The 14,839-nt window shown below is 41.9% G+C and overlaps 2 protein-coding genes across 3 annotated transcripts in view; both read right to left on the bottom strand.

Moving 5' to 3' along the window:
- Positions 1–14,839, bottom strand: part of GTF2H1 (general transcription factor IIH subunit 1) — a gene marked incomplete at its 5' end in the record, with an annotated part of 324,820 nt that overhangs the window by 196,897 nt on the left and 113,084 nt on the right. The window lies entirely within an intron of this gene.
- RMP24 (ribonuclease MRP subunit p24) lies at positions 11,619–14,669 on the bottom strand. 2 transcript variants are annotated; one of them, XM_079946735.1, is made up of 3 exons: positions 14,482–14,669; positions 13,119–13,210; positions 11,619–12,597 (listed from the first exon to the last, which is right to left on the bottom strand). In XM_079946735.1, the coding sequence occupies exon 3, from the start codon at positions 12,483–12,485 to the stop codon at positions 11,877–11,879; it is 609 nt and encodes a 202-aa protein (XP_079802861.1). In that variant the 5' UTR covers positions 12,486–12,597; positions 13,119–13,210; positions 14,482–14,669; the 3' UTR covers positions 11,619–11,876. The 2 variants fall into 2 exon arrangements, with proteins under 2 accessions (XP_079802861.1, XP_079802862.1); XM_079946736.1 differs by lacking the exon at positions 13,119–13,210.

Raw genomic sequence — 14,839 nt, 5'->3', positions numbered from 1 at the left:
CTGGCCCTCTTTGAAAAAAGTTTGGACACCACTGGGATAAGAGATCCCTTGAAATAGAGGACACTTGGCAGCCCTGGAAATAAGAGAACTATCTACTTTAAAGCAGGACATCTTTTCATGAATACAGTTGGTGGTGAATAATCCAGCCATGGGAACAATTAAGACAGAAAAAGCCTTTCCTTTGCTTGTGCCCTTTGCAATACAAATTAAGCACAACAGTTGCTTCACTAGAAATGAAACAGCTACTGTTGAATTCTGCGAGGGAAAACACACATTAAAAGAAAAAATCCAACCATGCAAGTTGGCTGCTTTCCCTTATCCTGCACTTTCTCACTAATCTAGTTCTGTCTCGCTAATCTCTAAAAACGCAGTACGGGTTTATTTATTTGTTTATTTGCAAAATACCCTCAAGCTGAGATTCTGCAGAACATGGGGCAAATTTTGCCCAGGTTCGTTTCATCGGTTTCCAGGGCTTTCTAGGGGAAATGACCTGCAGAGTTCTTCCTGCCCTCATTTCAGTTCATGTTTTGCACCATATTTGTCACTGATTGCCAGGGCTGTAGAATGAAGTAGCCAAAAATTGTTTTAGCAGAGCTAAAAAGAAAAAAAAGAAAAAATCTGGATAAAAAGCAGAAGACATTGTTGGCAGACAGACCTGTTACTATGGTAGTTAATCCAGATTTTTGATGGCCCTGCTCATTAGATATCTGACTTGCGTATTTTCTTGGGCTTTATTGGCAGAGCTGGGCCTGGTCCAAATTCACTGAAAATGAATTCGTCCTAGTTGAGACTGGAAACTTTGTATGGACTTCTTGCATAAATGAGAAAATTAACTTGTAATATTAGGATTTGAAAATTGAATAAAATACTGGTTTACAGAAGAGAGAATGGTTGGATTTTAACAAGTTTGAATACTATATTTAGCTGCAGGACAGAGAACCAGAAGTCTTATCATCTTTCTTTAATCCTTTCTCTCTCCTCATATTTTGCTTTCTCTCTCTTTCAGTCTTTTCATTTTCTTCTTTCTGCCCTTGTTCTTTTTTAGATTAAGCAGCTGTTTTACTTCAGTGTATTATAAAAAAAGATACTCTGTAATGGGCATGAACTTCTGTATATTTTTGAGTAAGTATCAATAGATATTTTTAATTTTTTTTTTTTTTATAATAATTTTTATTAATTTTCCACACAGATAATAAACAGCAATATAACACAATATAACTTCATACTCATCGGTTCATAACCTTTTTTCTTTGACTTCCCCATACCTCCCCATCCCTGCATCCTTGTTTAATAATTCTTTAGCAACCCTTAAGTCCATTGTCTTAATTCCTTTTCGTAAATATTTCTTAAGTTTTTTTTTTGTTTACTGCTGCAATTCTTTACTTCTTACCCCCTGACATCTTAACATTCCTCAATTTTACAATTATTTTTAAGATATATTTTGAAATTCTTCCAGTCCTCTTCCACTGTCTCTTTCCCCTGGTCCCGGATTCTGCCCGTCATCTCAGCCAGTCCCATAAAATCAATCACCTTTGTTTGCCATTCTTCCAGAGTAGGTAATTCTTGCGTCTTCCAATACTTTGCCAGTAGAATTCTTGCTGCTGTAGTGGCATACATAAAGAAAGTCCTATCCTTTCTTAACACCACTTGGCCCACCATACCCAAAAGGAAGGCCTCTGGTTTCTTAGGAAAAGTCCACTTAAGGACCTTCTTAATTTCATTATAGATCATTTCCCAGAAAGCTTTAACCTTTGGGCAGGTCCACCAAAGGTGGTAGAAAGTGCCTTCAGTCTCATTACATTTCCAACACTTATTATTAGGCAAATGATAAATCTTTGCTAGCTTGACTGGGGTCATGTACCACCGGTAGATCATTTTCATAATATTTTCTTTTAGAGCATTACATGCAGTAAATTTAATACCGGTGGTCCATAATTGTTCCCAGTCAGCAAACATGATATCATGACCTATATCTTGTGCCCATTTGATCATAGCTGATTTCACCGTTTCATCCTGTGTATTCCATTTTAACAGCAAGTTATACATTCTTGATAAATTCTTAGTATTGGGTTCCAACAATTCTGTCTCTAATTTTGACTTCTCTTTCTGAAATCCTATTTTCCTGTCCTGTTTAAACGTCTCATTTATCTGATAGTAATGCAACCAATCTCGAACCTTAGGTTTTAGTTTCTCATAACTCTGAAGTTTCACCCTTTCACCATCGTATTCTATGATCTCATGATATTTTGGCCATTTAGAATCCATATTAAGCTTTTTTACTTCCCTAGCTTCCATTGGTGACACCCACCTAGGGGTTTTACTTTCCAACAAATCTTTGTATCTAATCCAAACGTTGTACAATGCTTTCCTTACAATATGGTTTTTAAAACTTTTATACACCTTTACCTTGTCATACCATAAATATGCATGCCAACCAAAACTATTGTCATACCCTTCCAGATCCAAAATGTCAGTGTTCTCAAGAAGTAGCCAGTGTTTCAACCAGCAGAAGGCTGCTGATTCATAATAAAGTCTTAAGTCCGGCAGGGCAAACCCCCCTCTATCCTTTGCATCAGTTAAAATCTTAAATTTAATTCTGGGCTTTTTGCCCTGCCAGACAAATTTTGATATGTCTTTCTGCCACTTCTTGAAACAGTCCATTTTGTCCACAATCTGCAACGTCTGGAATAAAAACAGCATTCTAGGCAATACATTCATCTTAATAGTAGCGATTCGGCCTAACAAGGAAAGTTTCAGCCTTGACCATATTTCCAAATCCTTTTTAACTTCTGACCAACATTTTTCATAATTATCCTTAAATAAGTTCAGATTCTTGGATGTTAAGTTTACCCCCAGGTATTTTACCCTTTTTGTAATTTCCAAACCTGTTTCATTCTGAAAACTCTCTCTTTCTTCCATTGTTAAATTTTTTTCCAACACTTTCGTTTTTTGTCTATTCAATTTAAAACCTGCTACTCGACCAAATGTTTCAATTAGTTCTAATACTCTTTTAGTACTAGTGTCTGGCTGTTGCAAAGTCAGTACTAGGTCATCTGCAAATGCTCTTAATTTATAATGTCTAACTCCGACCTGAACTCCTTTAACCAACTGGTCCTTTCTAATCATGTTTAACAAAACCTCCAGGACCGATATAAAAAGCAAAGGGGATATTGGGCAGCCCTGTCGTGTACCTTTTTCTATAAGTATTTCTTCTGTTACCACGTTATTTACAATTAATTTGGCCTTTTGTTGAGAGTATATTGCACCTATACCGTTTTCAAAACCTTGTCCTACCCCCATCCCTTGGAGATTCTTTTTCATAAAAGTCCAACAAATGTTGTCAAAGGCTTTCTCCGCGTCCACAAAAATCAAAACTGCTTTCCTATTAATGTCAACGTCCAGCAGCTCCAAAATGTCTATAATGTTCCTCACATTGTCTGACATATGTCTACCTGGGAGAAAGCCTGTTTGGTCCTTATGAATCTCTTCTGCCAACACTCTTTTCAATCTTTTTGCCAAAATGTCTGCAAAAATTTTGTAATCCAAGTATCAATAGATATTTTTAAACTGCATTAGCACACTGCAGAGGCCAAATAAATGTCATTCCCTTAGGGATCGTTTCATTTTCACTGTTAACAAGTTTGAATTTCTGTAAGCAGCTATATGTGAGCACACCCTTCTTTTGCTGCTTTTTATATTTTGCAGAATCTTCAGGCTGTTCAATAGGATCTAGAAGGGACTTGAGAATTAATATTCTCCTTCCCTCTGCTAGGAACAACCTGTTCTCTGATGAGTTTTGCTTCTTGCATTGAGATCCTTCACCAATAAAGACAGGACTCGCCCTGTTCCTTGAAGCCATTAGCCAAGACCCCAGAGGCTATGACACTCACTTCCACCCTTCTCATGAGAACAGAACGGGGCAGGGGAATCTCCCAAAACATGCTTAACTTCAGAAAAGTTCAGACAGCAACAAGCTTATTTTCCAAAAATCCCACAGTCGGGGAAATTCATCCAGCCTTCTTCCAAGCCTGGAGAAAAGTGAGGAGGGAATTCCTTGACCTCAGGGAGGTTTGGAAGATGTCTTGTAGGTTTTCAAACTTCTCTGAAGTTTTCTGCAGGCTTAGAAATGGGGAGCTCTCCCTGACATCATACTGAACCTCAAAGACCTCATCCTTCCCCTTCAAGGAGTCAAATGTGAGCCAAAATTTGTGGACCATTGTGTGTGTTTTAATGATATTAATATTTGTAACTTGTAAGATGTCATGCCAGACTGACTCAGGCAAAAATTGCAATTAATTAGATAAATGATGCCTTGTAACATATAGCAGAAAGCCAGAAGCAGTGCTCTCTTCTTTTTTTTTAAAGGTACTCTCATTTTGACTCAAGAAAATCACCATTTTATAGTTCAAATCAGGAAAAATAAATAAATAAATACAGTAAATGCACAAAAGTAAAAAGATTCACAAAATGTTCAGGGGTATGCATACCCCTGCGTCCCCCCAGAAAAAAGCACTGACCAGAAGCATCCTGAAGGGACAAACCAAGGCTGCAATCATGTGGAGGACTCCCTGGTTCTGAATGGGGTAACTGTGCCCCTGAAGGACCAGATGCGCAGTCTGGGAGTCATTCTGGACTCACAGCTGTCCATGGAGGCGCAGGTCAATTCTGTGTCCAGGGCAGCTGTTTATCAGCTCCATCTGGTACGCAGACTGAGACCCTATCTGCCCGCAGACTGTCTTGCCAGAGTGGTGCATGCTCTAGTTATCTCTCGCTTGGACTACTGCAATGCGCTCTACGTGGGGCTACCTTTGAAGGTGACCTGGAAGGTAATCCAGAATGCGGCAGCTAGACTAGTGACTGGGAGTGGACGCCAAGACCATATAACGCCAGTCTTGAAAGACCCACACTGGCTCCCAGTACGTTTCCGAGCACAATTCAAAGTGTTGGTGCTGACCTTTAAAGCCCTGAATGGCCTCGGCCCAGTATACCTGAAGGAGTGTCTCCACCTCCATCGTTCTGCCCAGATACTAAGGTCCAGCGCCAAGGGCCTTCTGGTGGTTCCCTTGCTGCAAGAAGCCAAGTTACAGGGAACCAGGCAGAGGGCTTTCTTGGTAGTGGCACCCGCCCTGTGGAACGCCCTCCCACCAGATAAAGAGAAAAATAACTACCAGACTTTTAGAAGACATCTGAAGGCAGCCCTGTTTAGGGAAGCTTTTAATGTTTAATAGGTTGCTGTATTTTAGTGTTTTGTTGGAAGCCGCCCAGAGTGGCTGGGGAAACCCAGCCAGATGGGCGGGGTATAAATAAATTATTATTATTACTATTCCTATTACTATTATTATTATAAAATCAATTACTTGGGAGGAGTGGGACGTGGGTGGCGCTATGGGTTAAACCACAGAGCCTAGGACTTGCCCATCAGAAGGTCGGCGGTTCGAATCCCCACGATGGGGTGAGCTCCCGTTGCTCGGTCCCTGCTCCTGCCAATCTAGCAGTTCGAAAGAACGTCAAAGTGCAAGTAGATAAATAGGTACCGCTCCGGCGGGAAGGTAAACGGCGTTTCCATGCACTGCTCTGGTTCGCCAGAAGTGGCTTAGTCATGCTGGCCACATGACCCAGAAGCACAGCTGTCAACTTACAGATTTGAAAATAAGGGACCAGCAGCCAAAATAAGGGACCTGCAGTCTCACCTGTTCCAGGCACTCCAGCCTTCCTGTCCTCCTGCAGTCTGGTCAAACTCACGCTGGTAGCTTCGAGAACACTGTCCAACCAACTTTGTAACCAGAGGTTCAACTGAATAGAATCTGAATCACATGCACCACAAGGCCTATGCAGCCTCAACCTAAGATGGCTCCCCGGCCTGGCTTTGCACTGCAAAGTTTGCAGCAGCACGTACAACAAAATGGCGTCCAGCATTCAAAAACCTCCTCAGCTTGCATTAACTAGCCACACACAAGGCATGCAAGCTCCACCCCCCCGTCGTTCTTAGACTTCTTATTGGGTGAGCAATACAGCCAAGCAACACAGTTGGAGCCTCCCTCCTCCCTGGCTAGCAGGGAGGGAGGGAGAGGAGCTGCTTCCTTTGAAATTTAAGGGACATCATTTAAGGGACATCCATCAATAAGGGACAGCAGCAGGACATGGCGCTGGAATAAGGGACTGTCCCTTCATATAAGGGACACTTGACAGCTATGCCCGGAAGCTGTACGCCGGCTCCCTCGGCGAATAAAGCGAGATGAGCGCCGTAACCCCAGAGTCGGTCATGACTGGACCTAATGGTCAGGGGTCCCTTTACCTTTACCTTTACCTGAGAGGAGTAAGACACATTCAATTCAATGGGACTTTCTTCTGAGTAATAATTGTTAGGATTCAACCCTAAACCATATAAATATAGAAATCATGGTTTTGTAGAAATGGACAGGTAAGGTAAAAGGCCACTGGATGGTTAAGTCCAGTCAAATTCGACTATGGGGTGCAGTGCTCATCTCCACTTTCAGGCCGAGGAAGTCGCTCTTTGTCCAGACAGCTTTTCCGGATCATGTGGCCAGCATGACTAAACCGCTTCTGGTGCAACAGAAACACCGTTTACCTTCCTGCCACAGTGGTACCTATTTATCTACTTGCACTGGCAGGCTTTTGAACTACTAGGTTGGCAGGAGCTGGGACAAAGCAATGGGAGCTCACCCCGCCGCACAGATTCAAACTGCCAACTTTACGACAGCAAGCCCAAGAGGCTTGGTGATTTAGAACACAGTGCCACTATGATTGAAAAGATCACTAAAATCTAGTTCTATTCATTCATATGTGTAAGCATTGAATATTTTGATCTAGAGGCATCTGAGCATTGGATAGAACTAGCCAAAGTTCACCTCATTGATTTCAAGGGAAGGGGAAGAAAGCACTTACCACACATTCAGTCCTCCCACTAAAACCAACAAGACTCACGAATGCTTAGTTTGGCTTAGTTTACAACCCTTGCTTCAATTTTTGCTCTGTTAGACAACTGTCTCGCTGCTAGAGGTAGGAAATGTATAATATTACCTTTCCAATCAGTAAGGGACAAAGCATCTGAAATCAAAATTTAATTCCTATCACTGAAGCTTTGAAAAAGAATGCCCTTTTACAATTTGGTTAGAATTCACAGAAGTAAAGATGAGCTTTGTTTGCCTGCACAGCTGGTGAGAAGCAAGAGAAATAATTGGATTTTATTCTTGTTTATCCATATATATCCTAAGGGGGCTTTCATGTTTTGCTTCTAGTTCAGGAGCAATGGATCACGCTGACTCACAACTGCCAATAAAATACTGGAAGTCAGGAGAGCTTACTGTAAGAAAAGTTTCCATTGCCAGAGGTGTAATTCTCAAAATACATTCATTCACATGCAGAGGCAGAAACTGGAATCCCATTTATTAGAACCGCAGCCCAACTCAGACAGTGTGGCAAGCTATTTAAAAATCAGTGCTCTCAACAATATTGATGCCATCAAAAACATGGGACAAAGATTTATTTGAGAGGTCTTTGGGAGACATCTCATCATTTATCTGGTACGAGAAAGGCAGGTTTCTATTATTTGAGCAAACCAAGCTGCTCACCATCAGCTGTAAGAGCTCCTTACTGGTTTACTTCCACCAGGGTTGGGGAACCTTCAGATGTTGCTGGAGTCTCAACTCTCATGGCCAATGGTCAGGGAAGCCCTGCCCCATCACATCTCCTGACTGTGACACACAGTAAGGTAAAGGTAAAGGGACCCCTGACTGTTAGGTCTAGCCGTGGATGACTCTGGAGTTGCAGCGCTCATCTCACTTTACTGACTGAAGGAGCCGGAGTACAGCTTCCGGGTCATCTGGTCAGCATGACTAAGCCACTTCTGGCAAACCAGAGCAGCGCACATAAACACTGTTTACCTTCCCGCCGGAGCGGTAGCTATTTATCTACTTGCATTTTGATGTGCTTTGGAACTGCTAGGTTGGCAGGAGCAGGGACCAAGCAATGGAAGCTCACCCTGTAGCGGGGATTCGAACTGCCGACCTTCTGATCGGCAAGCCCTAGGCTCTGTGGTTTAACCCACAGCGCCACCCGTGTCCCTGTGACACATAGTGACACGAAAATATGAAACCCTGCCTAAGAGATAAAATTCAGCAGAGTAATCTTGACACCTTGGACCAGAAATTTAGAAGCTAATCTTCCCTGTATTAAGATGTTTTCTCTCTTTACCTTCTCCTGCTGCCATGAGTTATGGAAACATTTGAAAAACTGAATTGTTTCACAACAATTCCCTGATTTGACTTTGAAAGCTGCCCAAGTATCACACCATTTGATGATTAAAGCATATGGGGTTGCATGCAAAGTAACATGCCCTGACAGCACAAAGATTTCCACCTGAACAACGCAACATCCCCCATCTCCTCTCCCTGTGCACCCCCTAAAATATGTTCTAGAGGTTCCCCCCCCCCCACTCTCCAGAGCAGATTCGGGGAGTGCATGGCAGGAGCAGGGGAAATTCCTATTGCATCAGCAGAAATCCTTGTATTGACAGGGCATGCCCTGTTTAGGGAAGTTTTTAATGACTGATGTTTTAATGAATTTAATCTTTGTTGGAAGCCACCCAGAGTGTCTGGGGAAACCCAGCCAGATGGGCGGAGTATAAATAATAAATTATTGTTATTAAATTATTATATGTTAATTGGATACCTCCCATTTTTAAAATATTTTAAAATAATAATAATAATAATAATTTTTATTTATATCCTGCCCTCCCCAGCCGAAGCCGGGCTCAGGGCGGCTAACAACAATAAAACAGTACAACAGTACAACACAACACAACACTCTAAAATCATTCATTATAAAATTAATTCAAATAAAAAATAAAATCATTGCTCTCAACTATATTGATGCCATCGAAAACATGGGACGAAGAGAGGCTTTTGAGAGCCTTCACCATTTATTCAGTACAAGAATAAAAAACCCATCATTTGACAGTATTTGGTCAGTTAAATGCTACATCCCAATGAAGTGATTTTATTGTGCATTGCTTTGCACTGACTTACATTGAACCTCACCTGCTCACTCAGTTTGGAGAGATCCTTTTGGAGCTCTTCTGTTTTCTTGGGTTCTCTTAATTACAAATAATCGGATGCCATTTGCCACTTCAGTGCTCACCCCTAAATCCAGAACATTTATGAATTAAATAGTACGAACTATCCCAATTGCCATTTTGTACATCCCTCCATTGTGAAAAACACTAATTTATTCCAACTTAATCAGGTATAGGTCTGTAAAAGAGCATCCCCTCTTGTCCCATGGCTGGTAAATTTACTCTAGGGAGGTTGAAAGTCCTAAAACATACATGGACCAGAGAAGATGGTCAAGTTCTATGGGGGTAGAGGTAACAGAACCCTATAGGCTATAAAGAATGAGATGATAATGAAATCCTAAATTACAAGGAGCAGTTCCGCCCGTAGAGGTTGAGGGGTCATGGGTTTTTTTCAGCCCTCCACTCCTGCCACAATAAAAATATTTCTCCACATGGTAAGGTGGTTCATCAGAGAGTGGGCTCTAATTGACATGAAGACGCCAGGTTTTCCTTCCCCAATGCAATTCCCCCACCTGAAGTAAAACAGACCAGAATTCTGCCATTTCATCCTGTGTATTTTGTGGAAGAACTAACCATATTCTGTGGAGATGGCATCCCATACCAAGTTGAAAGAACTGAGTTCATCTTGTATGGCAGTTCCCAGTTTGTCAGGATTTTGTCAGAACATCCTAAACCTCCTATGACTCTTTAAATAAATTAAAAAAAACCATTTGCCATCACAATTGTAGTATCAGAAAGCTAGAGAAGACTTGTTACTTGCTGTTCCTGCTGGAACACCAAGTCTGGTTTGAGATGACAGAGTGCCATCTAGTGATCAATTAGCTGTTTTTTTAAAAAAGCCAGGACATGGTAGGAGTGTGCCGACTCAATCCTAAATTCCACAAATCCTAGTTTATAAAACCAACTCCCTTATCCCCAAACTCTTGAGTTCCACTTCCTGGAACTGTGCAAATCAGTAATTTACCAAAAGGGGCAGACATGCACTCAGAATTAAGGATTTTTGCATCTATCTTGGCCCAGGGAACTGAGCTCATAGTTCTTTCAAACACATTCCTCCCCTCCACCCTTATTCATTTAAGCAGCCTAATTTGGGGGTGGGGAAGCTCTTGCCATTACACAGGGGGGAATGACCCTGCAGGCCTCTAGGTACGGTTTGGCTACAACTCCTACCATTCCTGACCTTTGCTCATGCTGGCTCAGGCAAATAGGAATTGGGACTCCAGCACCTGGAAGGTCAGGGGCTCCTGACCCCTTTATCAAACCCTTGTGAAGTCAGAAATCTTTTTTTGGTTACTGCAAAACATCTAGAGATCTATTTTCTACCCACCTCTAGCATAAAAAATCGCGACCTTCTCTCACTTCCATGGGTGTGCATGTGTGTACTCATCTCCTCATCCCAGTGGGAAACAAAGCTTTTCTCCCATGTCAGTACAGGAAAGAGACGAGAAAGCCCCCCCCCCCTTCTCTCTCTCTCTCTCTCTCTCTCTCTCTCTCTCTCACACACACACACACACACACAGTGTGTTGGAAGTTTGGGTGCAACTCAGCTTGCAGAAGAGGGGTTTGCATAAAGACAAAGAAGTCAGCATAAAGGTACAGTGATAGTCTAGGAATATAATAAATAATTAAAAAATAATAATATATTACTTAGACCCTGACCATCTGGCCAAGTCTCCCCAGCCACTCTGGGCGGCTTACAACAGTATGTTAAGAACACAATAAAACACCAAACATTTAAAACTTCCCTAAACAGGGGAATATGAAGGCTCCTCGCTCTTTCTCTGTTTAGACTGAGAAGTCTTAGGTTGTACCTCCCTCACACTGACAGACTTCAAGAAGTCAGCTGGGAGCTATCCTAAGTAAAAGGAGCAAGGATGGCTGCCTTTCTTTAGCTTGTTAGGTTAGAGAACTAGAAACTTTCCTAGCCTAGTTATTTACTTCATACAATAAACTACTTTGTTATTTTTCTTACTCTACAAGCATCTCTGTGTGCGCTTGTTTATTTGCCTAGCTGGAGTACCAGCAATGATTTTTCAAAAAGAGCTAATGAAGTGTGGAGAAGTGGGGTTAAGAAATAAAGAGGGACTCTCCCAGAAGCAAGAATGAGGTCTGGAGTCATACGGAGCAGAGCAGAGGACGCAAGAGGGAGGTGGCATTCACCAAACTAGGTTAGCGAAAATCTGGGGTGTCTCCTGGTGCCACCATAACATTTTCTTAAGAGCATTTTCGTTAGTGAAAAGGCATATTGTAAGCTAAAAGAAAGATGAGATGTCACCCTTTCATTAGAACATTAAAGGTTTCCTGAGAATAATGATGGAACAAGTGGGAAACAAAATTAATTAAGCAATTAGTTTTGCTTCCCACTTGATTTAAGCAATGGTGCAAATGGACCCATAGTCTCAGTCTTCAACTCAGGACTTGCAAGAAATGTAATGATCTGATACTGTACATATTCTCACATAGGTCTTCCTGTTATAGGAGTTTTTGGAAATCATGTGGAGGGGGGGAGTAAATATACAAACAGTTCTTCTTAAACGTTTTATTCATCATTCAAAAAGAAAACATTCCATAATCTTTTTACAAAAAAAAAGGCTTTGGAAAGACGGGGGGGGGGACAGTTCCTGCCCCCATTTTTCCAAGTTTTTTCCAGACCTTTGCACCTCTAGTTTCACAGCACTTTGCTCCATGAAAAACTATAGTTAACAAGTAGGAACAGGCATTCTTAAGGGATGCATTCCTTTAATTAGCTGCAATTATGTTACATCAATTATTTCAAAAAAAATTAAAGTGATAGTAAGAAGTTTTTGAGGTCCCCCTTATTACTTTTCTTATTTTCTTCAAGATGAAGCAGTCTTTTCAGCTGTGCGAAGTGGTCTTTGATGTTTCTCTGAGTCCTGGAGGAAGAACGAGGTGTTGATTGACCAGATGATGTTCTGGAATTGGGTGTCTCTCTGTTGGATCCAGAATGATGGTGCCTGACAGGTGTGGTTTTGTTTGAAGACTTCCCAGCTGATGCCTTTCTGCCCAAACCTTCTCTACTCTTCCCAGAATGCCTTGTTGTTTTCCCACATGCATTGCAGGTAACCAGCAGGACATTCTTTGCTTCCTTGTACTTCTTCAAAAGCTTTGTTTGTTTTAAATTGAGTTTGTAGCCCTTTGCTTCCCGATTAAGTAGTTTTTGTATCTGTGGAGTCACCCTCTTTTTAGGCATTAGACGTACCCTAACATTACCTGGAAGGAGAAACTGGAAACAGTAATGACACACTCGGTTCACAGAATCTTGGGTTTTGTCCTCTCTGTTGCTGAGTGTCCACAGTAAAAACCGTGCTTGGGCAGGGCAAGTGTCTACCAGCTGCCGTGCTGCATCTTCCAAGTACTGCTGCCTGCCCATCGTCTTGAACAGATCCAAATGTCTGCGGCAAATGGATGAGCTTCAAAGCGAGCGATGATGGAACTGGCCAGGACTCCAGCAGCCCACTCTCTGGCACCAATTATGTGACTGCCTGCAGAAGCAAAGTTAAAATAAAATAAAATGTTGTAAGAAACAGATTATTGCAGTTTGATTAATAGCTTGCAATGCAATACATGTAAGACCATTAAACAGATGCAATTAATATTATTTTCCACTGCAGAGTAAACACACATGTGGTTTCATTGGTGTTTTGTGCCCGTCCCTGGTACTCTGGATCAGTCATCACTTGCCATCAAGCACAAGTGTCTTCACCATTTTCTCTCTTTCAGTGTTGTTAACTGTGAAGGATAAACGAATATTCCCCAAAATTATGACTGGCTGACAAAGCAATTATTATTTGAGGACATTCAAACAATGTGCAGCCGAACACACATTGTTCTTATCTTATGTATTTTAATGTTCTTTATATTCTAAATCACCTGTGATCCCCAGATGAAGGCCAGAATATACTGTACATTTAATAAATAAATAAATAAATCATAAGGGGCCCATTCTCTTGCTGTTCAAAAGGGTTGATCAATGAAGGCTGAAGCAACAGAAAAAACAACTTACTATCCGTCTGAACTTCAGCTGGGGAGTTGCCTCTGCATCAGTCACCCCACCCTTGCAATCAAAATTTGTATTAGAAAGGCTTTAGACAGCACCTGTATGAGAATTCAGAATAGAAAATTCAAGTAATAAAACACAAATAAAAACAGGTACTCCTAAGAGTCTCAAAGAGAAGTAATCAAATCACTAGCCCTGTACGCACAACTATGGAATTTCAAGTTAATGACTCCTTGGCCGAGCTGACATGCAATGGGGGTCATAATTTAAAGTTATGTGTGTGGATCTTAGGCTTGTGTACCCTCCCAAAAAGGCTTAGCATGAATGTAATCCTCTATCCCAAATTGCAGCCTGATTTGGCATGGTCAAGGACAAAATAATCACGTGACTCTGATGACTATAAACTGACCCCCAGGTTACTGAAAGGGGTACATTATTGGGGCTGGGGGAGTCAGAAACTCTGGCTATAGCAAAAAGGATCAGCTACATAGCAGACCATCACTCAGCACAAATGATCACATTGTGTGCGGGGGTCACATTCCAGGGCTGGCATGTATACACAAAACACTTATACCTGAACCACCCCCGTACGACCATCCTTACTTTCCAAGATGTGGTCATACTGTACAGAAGATTAAAAAGATGATTCTGTAGGGGTCTCACAGGCCTTTGCAAGAGTAGCATAAACTAGTTGGCTTAGGTGAGCATAAGGCCATGAGTTTAACAAGTACCAGGCTGCCAACAAGGTCAAGCTAACCTGACTGAAAGTTTCCATATGCCGATGTCAATTTACCGTTGTGTGACTTTACAAAGTTTACTGCCAACTACTATTGCTGCAAGAACGATGCTGGCACAATCCATTTCTGCACTAGTGCTGAAAAATAGCTTTGCTGTGAAGCTATGACCACAAACCAAATCATTTTTGTATTGACCCAAAACAAGCTGAAAAAATAATTGATTGTAAACCTTTGGAAGTAACCCATGCAATGAAATGGAATTTACTTCTGAGTAAATCCACACCAAGAATGTAGGCAGCGGCCTTAAGCAGAGTCTAACCCTTTGGTTCATCTAGCATTCTAGCTCATAGCTATCAACTTCTCTCCAGGGTTTCAGACAGCAGTCTTTCCCAACCCTACCTAAAGATGCCAGGGCTTTTCCACTATGGGGTATATATGGCAAATAGACGCCACACTTGCCACACGCACCCCAGCCAATTTGTAGCACTTTACCAGCTGGAATGATTGGCTGCGGTAAAAGCAGAAGCTGCAGCTAACGAATGAGTGAATGAATTAAAGAAAGGCAGCACCCCAAGCAATAACAATAAATGAAGAACAGATACAAAATGAGAGGGCCACTCAAAGAAACTCACCTTGTCAGCCCAGCAGGTATCCCCATTCCCAAAAAAAAACCACCCTCGGGAGAAAAACAACAACAATAAAACCCGAATCCTTCTCCAGCAGAGGACCAAACTAACACAGCATTTTAAACCCGAGATGAAAACCCCACTGCTCTGTTGCACAGACACGTGGCGAGCAACCCCCTGCCTGCGCTGTTCATGTCACGTGGCGCGTCGGAACACGTCCTCTCCGGAAGAAGAAGGGCGCCTGCGTGCTTCCGCATGGAGCGGAGTGGCGGAAGTGACCTCACGCTCATTTAAACAAAAAAAAAAAACTGGTTGACGATTACGAGGTGATATAAGAGGTGGGAAGAGGAGCTTCGGGGCCGGA

The sequence above is a fragment of the Podarcis cretensis genome (genome assembly GCF_951804945.1).
Source record: "Podarcis cretensis genome assembly, chromosome: 1".
NCBI lineage: Eukaryota > Metazoa > Chordata > Lepidosauria > Squamata > Lacertidae > Podarcis > Podarcis cretensis.
The sequence above is the reverse complement of the archived record's forward strand: the minus strand, read 5'-3'. Positions and strand labels throughout refer to the sequence as shown.

Excerpts from the sequence above, each read along its gene's own strand:
- RMP24 (XM_079946735.1), bottom strand. The coding sequence starts at position 12,485 with ATGGGCAGGCAGCAGTACTTGGAAGATGCAGCACGGCAGCTGGTAGAC.